Here is a 12,158-nt window from a genome sequence, read left to right on the forward strand (position 1 = left end):
TTGGAAAATGCTGTTGGTATTTTGATAGGGATTGCATTAAATCTGTACATTGCTTTGGGTAGTATGGACATTTTAACAATATTGGTTTTTCTAATCCATGAGCATGGAATCTCTTTCCATTTGTGTCATCTTCAGTTTCTTTCATCAGTGTTTTATAGTTTTCAGCATGCAGGTCTTTCACCTCCTTGGTTAAGTTTATTCCTAGGTATTTTATTATTTTTGGTGCAATTTTAAGTGGGATGGTTTTCTTATTAAGTGGTCTTTTTTTTTTTTAAAGACTATTATTTATTTACTTGACAGAGAGAGACACAGCGAGAAAGGGAACACAAGCAGGGGGAGTGGGAGAGGGAGAAGCAGGCTCCCCGTGGAGCAGGGAGCCCAACGCGGAGCTCGACCCCAGGACCCTGGGATCATGACCTGAGCCGAAGGCAGACGCTTAACGACTGAGCCACCCAGGCGCCCCTAAGTGACCTTTTTAATGAAATTAATTGGTAGCCAACTGAGGAAGTATAGCAAAGACAGAGTTTGTGTTTTGAGAATTCTAGATTGTATATAAAGTGCCAAACCAAGAAAGAGGACACAGGCAACTAGCCATAATGGTAGTTCTGAGGTACATGATTGTGGGTTATATACTACAGCCTTTTGGAAAGGGAATCATAGCTTCATTGACTTTGTAGACTAGAAAAGATAGAAGGTGGCTATGTCAATCCTTTAAGTACACCTTTCAGCATTGTGAATGAAGTTCTTCCAGCTGTTGACCTGTGATCATGTGGGCACTGCTCTTGCTAGAGAAAACTAGTGGTTTTGTCAGCAAAATGGACCCCTTGTCTACTTGCCTGTGGAAAGGAGGGGCCTCCTAGCACAGCATGCAGACTGCTGTGCAGGTGCCATCATCCTCATGGTCTGGAACCAGAAAGGCGAGACCGTGGAGTGGGGTTGCTCCAGGGGCATTAAATGAGATCGTGTGCATACAGTACTCAGGGCAGAAGGGTGAGTTCCTACGAAGATGAATCAGATGCATAAAAAGCCTTAATTGCTTTTCTCTCTTTCTCACCTTTTCTTTGGCTTTGTGACTGTAGGTAGGAAACTGATCTTCCTTGAACTTTTCCTGTACAGTTGTCATCTATTTAAGTTTTAGCAGCTGCTAGGTAAGATAATGCCCTGTCCATTCAGTCTGTTCTCTGAATCTGCATGCCACACTTGAGGATGCTACAAGGAACCTGGAATCTTGATGTGGGGAATTCTTTGAACTCAGTAAAATTTCTACCTTTGAGGCAATCACTCAACAACAGGCCTGAAAACTGTATATAGCAATGATAAAGAAGAGGGCAAGCATCAGATTTACGTAGCATATAATGGGAGCTCTTGCAGCAGCTGTTGGTCGCAGTCATACACGTGTGTCAGAACACTAGTAATAGCATCTTTAAATTCAAAAGGAAGGGGCGCATGGCACTGTGGCCAAGGAGTCAGGCCTGTTATTCTTACTTTATTAAATATTTAAATACTATAGAACACCACCTCATGGTATCGTGAATTGTTTTCTCTCCTTACTTTTAAGGTAAGTAGATTTATTTATAAAGTCTACAGTTCAGTTCAAACACTTCTCTGTAGTCACAAAATGGGAAGGAAAGAGCTATATTTCTACCCTACCTTCTTTATAAGGTAAAATGTTCTCTGATATCTTAGTTGTTTGTAAGATGTGTATTAATTTTACTTAAGCATAATCACTGTTTGCTTACCTAGTTGGGATCATAATTTATGTCAGGCAGCTACAAAGTATAGATTTCTTTTATTAATTTATGGGTACAGCATTTATTCCACTGGTGGAATGATCTGTTTTGTTATTAAAAGAGATTAGAAAACCATTGGTGCTTTGACAGGATGAGGCTACAGCATAATCTCACTTTTATGAAACTGTCATGTGAAAGTACTGTTTAAGGAGCAAATTTTAATTAAGATTTATATCAAAACTCAGCTAGTTTGTTATAGACAATAAAGGAACTCTTGGGCTAAAGCTAGTAAAAAAAATTTTTTTTTTCTCTCATAGGTAATTAGTAAAATGTCTCCAACATCCCTAAAGATCACACTAAGGCAACTCATAGAGGGGTCTTCAAAGACCTTGCAAGAAGTATTAACTATGGAATATCGGCTGAGTCAAGCTTGTATGGTAAGAATTTTAAAAATATATACTTATTTTCTATTTATGAAAGTAATAGATGTTCATTGTAGAGCATGTAAAATACAGAAAACTATAAACAAAAACCTTAAAACTACTTGTAAATATACTCTGTGGACACACAACAGGCCATTTAGCTTAAGGTATGTGGAACTACTGCTCTCGCATTGTTCTTAAGCCCTTACAAAACAGCAACTATATTTGTGTGTAAGTGTAAGAAAGCTTCTAATCTCGGGTGGAATTCAAAATAGAAATTAACCATTTTTCAGGCATGGTCTCTGACCTTGAGGCAAGAAGCATAAACTCTGTAAATCTGAATTCCCTCATTGGTAAAACGAGGAATATATGTATATATAAACTGTATGAATGGGTGTTGCTAGTTTGTTACATATATTAATTAGTAGTTTAGCATTGAAAATACCATTGTAAATACACTTAAGATAGACTAATCACATAGAATATTAATTTTATGAAACATTTCAGAGTCTTAGAGATTTCTTCTTCTAGGTGAGAAACTCTGAAAGCAGAATCATCGCTTTTGTGTTATATGTAGAGGACCCTTAATTTATGGCATAAAGGAAATATTTTGTTTAATAACTAGAAAGTAGGTCTCCCTAATGGACTTTCATGTCTTGAAATAGTTATTAAGGTATTCAAAGTAGTTCATCTAACTATAAATAAAACTCTATTAGTCACTTGAATCTTAAAGTCACTCCTAGTAGGATGTAAGTAGCAGCTGAGGACTATTGTTAAGAGAAGTACTGTGACAGGCATTTTATATGTATCCTCTCCATTAAATTTTACACTATTTCTAGAATGATAGGTACTATTCTTGTCTCCACTTTACAGATGAGGAAACTGGCATAGAGAAGTAACCTGCCTCAGGGGGTATAGCTATTAAGTGGCAGACACATGGTGTGTGAAACCAGGTGGGCTCGCTCCAGGGCCTGTACTCTTGACCACTACCCAGTATACCTCACAGTCTGTGTTTTCTGCTGTACATTTATTGCACTGCCTGGATTGATCAGTTCCTTCCTTCCTTCAGCAAATACGTTAGCTATGTTGCCAGACACTGTGCTAGGTGTTAACGTTGTGGAAAGAATCACCAGTCCTTGTTCTCATGGAATTTATAGTCTACTGAGACTATGAAGAACAAGTAAACAAAATAAGTAAAATAAGTACAATTGTGGTTAGTGCTCCAAAGGAAACATACAGGTTGATGATAGAAGAGAATGATGCAGGGACAGGAGGGAGTAGGAGAGACAAAGGGAAGACATCTTTGAGTTGTCAGCTCCTCTGTGACCTAAAGCGTAAGAAGTGAGTATGTTGAGAAGTCTTGTGGGTTATAGCAGTGGATGATTTGGTTCCATTTGCTTTAAGAAGGTAATTATTGCTGCTGGATGGAGATGGGGTTGGAAGGGTTCAAGAGTGAATGTAGAGACCAGATATGAGCTTATTGCAGTAATCCAGCTGCAGAGTAGTGGGGCTTAGACAAGGGTGGTGGCCCTAGAGAGAAGTGAATGGTTTCGAGGACCAGTGTAGGAGATAGAACTGATAGGCCTTGATGATGAATGCGAGGGAAGGAAAGAGTGCATTTAGGAGTGGGAGCTTGGAGGTGTGGATTAGAGATTTAAGTCTGAAAGACATTAGGACCACTTTTTAAAAAAAGAAACTTTGGAGGGGCACCTAGGTGGCTTATTCGGTTAAGCATCCGCCTCTTGATTTCAGCTCAGGTCATCATGGGTCATGAGATCCAGCCCTGAGTCCCCGACTTGGGCTCCGTCCTCAGTGGTCTGCTTGAGATTCTCTCTCTCTCCCCCTCTGCCCCCCCCTCACGTCCATGCTCGCTCTCTCTTTCTCTCTCTCTATGAATACATAAAATCTTTTTTAAAAAACCTTTGGAGATTTATTTACTTAATAAATTTACTTACCACATGCTAGGCACTGTTAGAGGCACCAAGAATGCTTAGGTAAACAAAATAGACAAAATCCCTGCCCTCGTGGAACTTACCTTCTAGTGGGAGGGATAGATTGTAAACAGGTAAAATTGTAGAATATACAGCATATGATTATAAGTACTAAGGAGCAAAAGTAAAGTGGGCAGGAGGATATGGCATAAAGGGGTGGGGTGGGGGGATGTGGTTGAACTTAAAGATAGGATTTACCAGAGAAGACCTGACTGAGATGTTGTGTGAGTGAAAACCTGAAGGAAGTGAGGGAATGAGCTGTGCAAGGCTCTGGGGAGGAGCATCCAGACAGAGGCCGGTACAAAGCTCTGAGGCAGGAGTGTGCCTGCCTGTCCTTGGAGCTGCAGAGAGCTGTGGATGGAGTGGGCAGAGAAGGGGGGTTGGTGAGTGAGAGAGATGAGGTCAGAGTTAACAGGGTAGAGAAGGGCTGTGCAGAGCACCTATAGCCTGGAAGGTCTTCGTAAAACTTTGGCTTTTGTTCTGAGTCAAACGGGAAGCCACTGGATATTTTTGAGGAGTGACATGATCTTATAACAGAATGGATAAGATCATATAGAGGGAAAATGAGAGAGCTGGATCTGAGCCCCAAGAAATCCAGCATTTTGAGTGGGTTAGAGGAGAAAGAGCAGTGGAAGAGAAAAAGGACAGAGGTGGGAAAACCAGGAGAGTGTGGGGTCGTGAAAGGAAGAAAGGAGTGTTTCAAGGAGGAGGGAGTATTGTGCCAAAGTGTCTAGTAGGGTAGGATAAAGACATCTTTAGCATATGGCAACACTGAAATTACAGGGGATTTTGGCAAGCCATTTCAGAGGAGTGTTGGGGCAGAAGTTAGAGTGTGGCGAGTTGGAGAGTAAATGAGTAAATGGGATATGGACAAGTGGAGGCTATATGTACACAACTTTTTCTTCTTGAAACAAATAGGTAGAAGCTGGGACTGTGGAATCAAGTGAGATTCCGTGTTATTTTATAAGGTGGAAGATACTAGAACATGTTAGGGAATGACCCAGTAGAGAAAAATGGTGATGATGATGTTGGTACCAATAGTAGTTAACATTTACTGAACACTTACTATGTGTCAGACGCTGTGCTGGGATGTGCAGTAAGATAATCCTCCAGTGGATGTATTGATACTGCCATTTCATATAAGGAAACTTGGCATTAGGGAAGTTACTAGGCCAGGGTCACGTTGTTACTGTGTAGTAGAGGCAGTGGGTGAGCCCAGACATTTGCTGGTTTTTTTTAAATTGACATATAATGTATTATTAGTTTCAGAGGTACAGGTCTGTGATTCATCAGTTGCATATAACACACAGTGCTCATTACATCATGTGCCCTCCTTAGTGTCTGTCACCCAGTTACTCCATCCCTCCACCCACCTCCCCTCCAGCAACCCTCAGTATGTTTCCTGTGATTAAGAGTCTCTTAAGGTTTGTCTCCCTCTTTAGTTTCATCTTGTTTTATTTTTCCCTCCCTTCCCCTATGATCCTCTTTTTTGTTTCTTAAATTCCACATATCAGTGAGATCATATGATAATTGTCTTTTCTTGACTGATTTCGCTTAGCATAATACCCTCTAGTTCCATCCATGTTGTTGCAAATGGGAAGATTTTTTTTTTGATGGTTGAGTAGTATTCCATTGTGTATATATACCACATCTTCTTTATCCATTCATCTGAGCCCAGACATTTGAACTGCAGTCAGCCATTGAGTTATGCTGCCTACATTGATGATGCCAGGGGAAGAAATAGAGATGGATAACCTTCTCAAGCACAGTCCTTGAGAAGAGGAGATGTGAGTGGGAATGAGGGGGGGAACAGGCCTTTGAAAGAGGGATGGTCCCTTCCTCTGTAGTCAGGAAAGGGAAAGCATGGTACAGATGGGTGTGGTTGGGCTGCAGGTATTTTAGGGGTGGGAAGAAGAGAATGTTCATGGCTTAGAGCTTCTCTTTTTGTAATGAAATAGAAGGTTAAGTCATTAGCTGAGAATACGGTGAGAGTAAAATTTGCGAGGGGTAGAGGTTGAGAAGGCAGAAGACAGTTAAAATCATTATATTGGGAAGTGGAGAAGAAAACATGGATCGTTGGGCAGTTTTCCATGCCCGTTTGAGATGTGTGGTCATGAATTTTAAATGAAACCAATCACAGATTTTTCTGCAGCAAGATTTAGCCCCTCGAAAGCAGGCAGAGGCAAATGGTAGGGGCAGCTGGTGCTGGGATTTTGCCAGGACGACTGAAGGGGAGAAAAAGCCTCGAGGGAGATGAGGGCATTTTCAAGGGAAAGTGACCACAATAAAGTAAGTGGTGAAAAAATTGTAGGATCAGTGGCAGAACAGTGAATGTACTTGAGCAGATGAGAATCGGAGGTGGTGATCAAGAGAGTGGGTCATAAAAGTGGTCCAGTCTCTGTTTATTTCAGGCTGTGGCTGTGGGAGTGGAGGAGACAGATCATCACTGGGCTTAAAGATGCCTAGAAATCCACCATTTAATCTCAATTTTCTTTCAGGGAGGCCATGACTTTTATGAAGGTGTTAGGGCAGGTAAGTGATGATTGTTTTCTTCCTGGCTATTATGGAAATAGGATTTGTAAGCATATACTGTTAATCAAAGATGATAGTTGTTTTATTAGTGAAAATTCCACTTTGATAAAGTTTGCAAAGTTGTTGCTTTTTTATATTACCAACTGGCACATAAGTGGATATCAGTCTTTGAAACCAATATTGTTTGAAAAATTCACCTAACCTGTGTCACTGCTCCCTAATTTATATGTAAGAGGTAATCCTGCTTCTCCAATCCCATGGACTGCCTCTGCTAAGTATAGCTGGGCTTGAAAACTCATTCTGCTGCTGGAGCCTTGGGAAAGTGCATTTATTCCCTTGGAAGAAGCCCTCCAGTCCCCTACCCCTCCTCTCTCTAGTACTGGCCTGGCCGTTCCCAGCAGCGTTGAACCCTACCGTAACCTCTTTCCCTGTACCCAAGAGGTTAAACATTGACATTGAGAAAAAACATAGGACATAATTAGTAACATCTGCTAATGTTCTTATTAATTTGTTTTTATCATCTCCAAAGTCAGCATAGTTAGAAAAGGTAAAATAGTTTATTTTTTGTTCTTAGCAAATTTGCAAAACAGTTTACGTGTAAAGCCCATATCCTCATAAATAATAGCCATTATTTATGTTGCATAAAATGAGTTTTCCCCTTTGCATGTGTTTTGCATATCTAATGTTTTAATGTTTTTATTGTTCGCTTTAATGTAGAGATTCTGTATATACTTTATCTGAATAAAAGATTATATTTTCTGAGCTGTAAGCTTTGATAAAGACTGGTCACTGTTGTAGAATGCTCTTAACTTACGGCATGATATAATATCAGAAATAAGCAGGGGTTCAAATCCTTTTAGACAACCCAGGGAATTGAGTCAGAGGAGATGGCTGTATGTTTTATAAAAACAAGTAAAATATGCATTTTTCACGCTAATTCCCTGCAAATTCTTGCTGCATGTGGATCAGAGCCTAGACCTCTGATATTAGGAGGACCTGTGTGCTACTTGGGTTTCAATGCATCATCTTATGTTGTAGCAGCCCTCTTAAAAAACAAAGATATTGTTTTCATATATACTGTCAGTTATTTAATGGAAATAGTTGGGACCAAGCAGCATCAAAGTTATGATTCATAACACAGGAGCTTATCAAGCTACTTTTTAATGAAGAGACAGTATACTGCCTCATCTTTTAGCATAACCTCCCTATTTTGCAAGCAGCATCTATTCTGGGTAAAACTGTTTGGTGTTCTTGCATAATAACCAAATGTTTGCTACAGTTTGCTAATTATAAAATATGTTAGCAAATTAGATAAAATAAACTAGCAAATTAGGGGAATGGTTGTCAAAAATTCTTACTCTTAACAGCTAGAATAAGCTACTTCCTGGTTATAGAAGAAAATAAATATAGATTTCAGCAGAACTAGAGAGTTACCAAAAGGAATTTGAGTGGGTGCCTCATGAGACTTGAAAAAACCTGAGCTGTCTACATGGCAGGAACTTGTTATTATCTGTGCTAAGTAAAAAATTATGTCTGTGTGAAAAGAACATATAGATTTTATTAATATTCTTTCCTTTTGCCCTTCAGCAGACTGTCAAGGAGGTAGATAACATGACAGCATTGGCCAGAGGGCTTAAAAGGGAAGAGATTCTTGAAGAAAGAATGTTCCAGAATTGTTTTTATTTATGCTGTTCGGGGAATGTAAAACTGTCAAATTGGCAGGGATCATAATATCAGTGTTACCACTGATCTGATACTAGCCAGAATCCTGTAGCTAGGTGGCCCAGCCTTAAAAACCTCCAGTGTGGGGCACCTGAGTGGTGCAGGCAGTTAAAGTATTCGACTCTTGGTTTGGGTCAGGTCAGATCTCAAGGGTCGTGAGATCGAGCCCTGCATCAGGCTCCACCCTCAACGGGAGTCTGCTTGAGATTCTCTCTTCCTCTCCCTTGGCCCCTCCTCCCCCCTCGTTTGCTCACTCTCTCAAATAAATAAATCTTAAAAAACAAAAAAAAACCCCTCCAGTATCCACAAGAATTATGCACATTTTAAGCATGGTTAAAATTCTCTACCATAACCATACTAAGTATAGTCCCCTTCTCTTTTTTTAAAATTTGAGATAATTGTAGATTAACATACAGTTGTAAGAAATATAGAAAGCTCCTGTGTACCTTTCACCAAGTTTTCCCAAACAGTAACGTTTATATAACAGTAGTATACTGTGACAACCAGGAAACTGACAGCCCCTTCCCTTTTTATTTTTTTATTTTTTAAAGATTTTATTTATTTATTTGACAGAGACACAGTGAGAGAGGGAACACAAGCAGGGGGGAGTGGGAGAGGGAGAAGCAGGCTTCCCGCTGAGCAGGGAGGCCGATGTAGGGCTCAATCCCAGGACCCTGGGATCATGACCTGAGCCGAAGGCAGACGCTCATCGACTGAGCCACCCAGGCGCCCGTCCCCTTCCCTTTTTAAAGGAGAGGTTTGCCAATTGCCTCATACTTACGATCCAATGGGGATGCTATGTGGCCACACTAAATGATGACTACACCGAAATAAGAGAAGTAGTTTCTTAGGATAACCCAAAGGTGGTCTGCTATTTTAATTCAGAGCTGTGTGAACTAGAGGATTCAGCAGAATAGCAGTATCCACATTTAATTATGCATAAAGTCATCCCCCATTCCCTCTACTTCAAGTAATTTTCCTTTCAATTCAATGTGGAGGAGTTTAGAAGGCAGATCTGGGCCCTCCACCCTCCCCTGCCTTCCCTTTAAACCACACCAACTCTGGTTTTAGCTGTTTTATAATAGGAAGATTTCATTTACGATTTTGTTTGAAGAAGGCTAAGGCTTAAGCCACATTAGTAGGCTGTATTCAAGCTACGGGCATTAGACTTAGCAGGTTGGGAAATAACCCCATGGATCATCATCAGTACATTACTATCCATCCATATCCTATGGGGCTTTAACTTAAAAATGGAACACATGCAAAAATTTTTAACTTTGCAGAAAAAAATGGGCTATAGAAAATATGCCTTGTGTAAGGTAGTTTCTGTCAATTCAGTAATTAAAATCTGGTAATACCTGAAAGAAATGTACTAACATTTCTTATGTCTTCACTTGACAGTTTTAATAGATAAAGACCAGAGTCCAAAGTGGAAACCGGCTGATTTAAAAGAAGTTACTGATGAAGATTTGAATGATTACTTTAAATCTCTGGGAAGTAACGATTTGAAATTTTAAGGTGACTAGATTTTTAAGGGATTATTTTGGAGCAAGTGTCGGCAAACCATAGTACATGGGCCAGATCCGGCCTGCTGCCTGTTGTTCAGTTTTCCACAAGCTAAGAATGGTTTCTGCATTTTTAAATGGCTGAGGGGAAAAAAAAAAAAAAAATCAAAGACTAATATGTCATGATGTGTGAAAATTACATGAAATTCAAATATCAGTGTTCATAAATAAAGCTTTATTGGAACATCACTATACTCAGCTGTTTACATATTGTCTATGGCTGCTTTGAGTAGTTGCAACAGAGACTGCAAAGCCTAAAATACTTACTCTCTGATTCTTTTCGGAAAATGTTTGCCAACCCGTTTTATAGAAATGGGAAAATTTGAAGGTCTTAAATATCTAATTGAAATGAGAGCCTTATGTTTTGGCTTTGGGTAGTAGTTTTTATGTTGATTAAATAAACTTATGTATAGATTATTAAAAAAATAACCCTGAAATTTTTTGGCTATGTGTTAATGCTTCAGAGAATTTCCTGCATATATAAACCTGTTTTAAAGTAATTATAAGTTACTATAGAAGTGTTCCTTTTATAATATTAGAAATCTCAGGCAAAACGAAAAGGTTTTTATGAGGTCGTCTCTCTAGTATTATTAACTCAGCTTTGGTCTTCTCTAAAGTTAACCAGGATCCCTTCCTATGGTGAAAGTGATGGTTGTTTTGTAGGATTTGTTAATATGAAAGAATGAGGAATTAGGAAACTCCAGTCTCTAAAATAGAGACACATTGCTTTCTGCAATTTACATTAAACTTGTGTGTGATAAGTTATAGGCTGTTACATAGAATAATTCAGGAGGAAAATAAAAAGGGCTTTTTGTTCAAAATAGAAATATGTTAAAAAAACTGTTGACAAAATAAGTTTTTCTTAAGGTACACAAGAAACTGCAGGGTGTTCCAGACTTGGGACATTAAAGTCAAGGTAAGAATAATCTTTAAAGGTCAGTTTATCATTTATTTTATGACTTATTATAGTTTTCCCTTCATCCAGACCATTCAGAAACTAAGAGAATTTCTGGTTTTTAAGAACAGAAAGTGGCAGAACTGAAAAAGACGTCAAAGATCATATCCAGCACCCTTCTTATAGATGAGGAAATTGAAATCTAGGAGTTGCTTTAAATTTTTTAAATATTTAACATGAAGCATTTTTCCCCAAAAAAAGTCAAGAATGGATTTAGAATACAGATGGCATGATAATGGACATGTTTATATTTATTTTCTTAAAGTTCTCAAATTGGACCTAAATGATCCAAGAAATTATTTGTATCAGTGGATTTTTATCCACTTTGTATTCATTAGATATGCAGAAAAAATATTAAGTTCTTTATATCAAAAAAATTGACAGTACACAATATTGAAAGGCATTTGCTTTAATCAGAACTTGTAACTGGTTAATGGCAACTAGACTTTTATTGTATGGTTAGGAAAAATGTTTTCACAAAAATATTTGGAAAAATACCATTTCATAGCTAAGTCTTACAGGGAAGAGAATTAATAAAACTTGAGTTTTGCAAAGTAAGATATAGGGAGTACATCTGAGCTTGTGCCCACTGCTCCAAGGAAGATATGGTGTTTGGCCACACAAATACAGGATGAGGGCATTATGATCAAGCAAACAATATATTTATTGGAACTTTGTTTTTAACTTACTATTCCTTGACATTATTTATCATGTGTCTTTGATTTCTAAAACTATATAATACAAAAAGTATAGTTCCCTCTTCTCATAAAATGCCAGTGATATTAAGTAGGATATGAGTGTCATGCTGTCTCCTTCATTCAATGTGTCTGTTTTTAATACTAATAAGGCAATTTGACACAAATTATTCCTTTGAAACTAAGATCATTTTTATCCCCTTAAATTGTGCTTTGAGTACTAATGACCACAGGTCGTTTGCAAAGAACAGATAAGGCAACTGAAAATTGAGAACTCTGGGATCAGAGGCTTTGCAACTGAAAGGTAAGAGCACACAAGGCACCTTTACCTGGTGAAGGGAGCAGTGAAGCACGGTTGTGGGGTTCAGTGAGGGACTGGCACACTTCTCTGATAATCCGCTGCGTTTACAGTTGCCATCTGAGGTTCCTTGTCACTTGGGTGGTGGCTCATCTGCCTCTATCCTGGATGTTCTCAAGGGAGAAGATTCAGGGGTTGGGCACATGTCCGTGTGGTAAAGAAAGGAACTTGCTACTGTGCCCCTTCCC

General features: G+C 38.9%; 1 protein-coding gene across 11 annotated transcripts in view; it reads left to right on the plus strand.

The window, feature by feature from the left end:
* Positions 1–12,158, plus strand: part of HIBCH (3-hydroxyisobutyryl-CoA hydrolase) — a 182,610-nt gene extending 170,452 nt beyond the window's left edge. For 9 of the 11 annotated variants that reach the window (XM_032406112.1, XM_032406122.1, XM_032406116.1 and 6 more), the window contains 4 exons: positions 2,048–2,167; positions 6,642–6,675; positions 9,799–9,915; positions 10,830–10,913. In XM_032406112.1, coding sequence (XP_032262003.1) covers positions 2,048–2,167; positions 6,642–6,675; positions 9,799–9,914 — 270 coding nt within the window. In that variant the 3' untranslated portion in view covers position 9,915; positions 10,830–10,913. Of the gene's footprint in view, positions 1–2,047; positions 2,168–6,641; positions 6,676–9,798; positions 10,051–10,829; positions 10,914–12,089 lie in introns of those variants that run through there. The other 2 variants (XR_004299749.1, XM_032406101.1) reach the window with 2 other exon arrangements.

Source organism: Phoca vitulina, unplaced genomic scaffold (genome assembly GCF_004348235.1).
Source record: "Phoca vitulina isolate PV1807 unplaced genomic scaffold, GSC_HSeal_1.0 scaffold1, whole genome shotgun sequence".
In the NCBI taxonomy this organism is placed as follows: domain Eukaryota; kingdom Metazoa; phylum Chordata; class Mammalia; order Carnivora; family Phocidae; genus Phoca; species Phoca vitulina.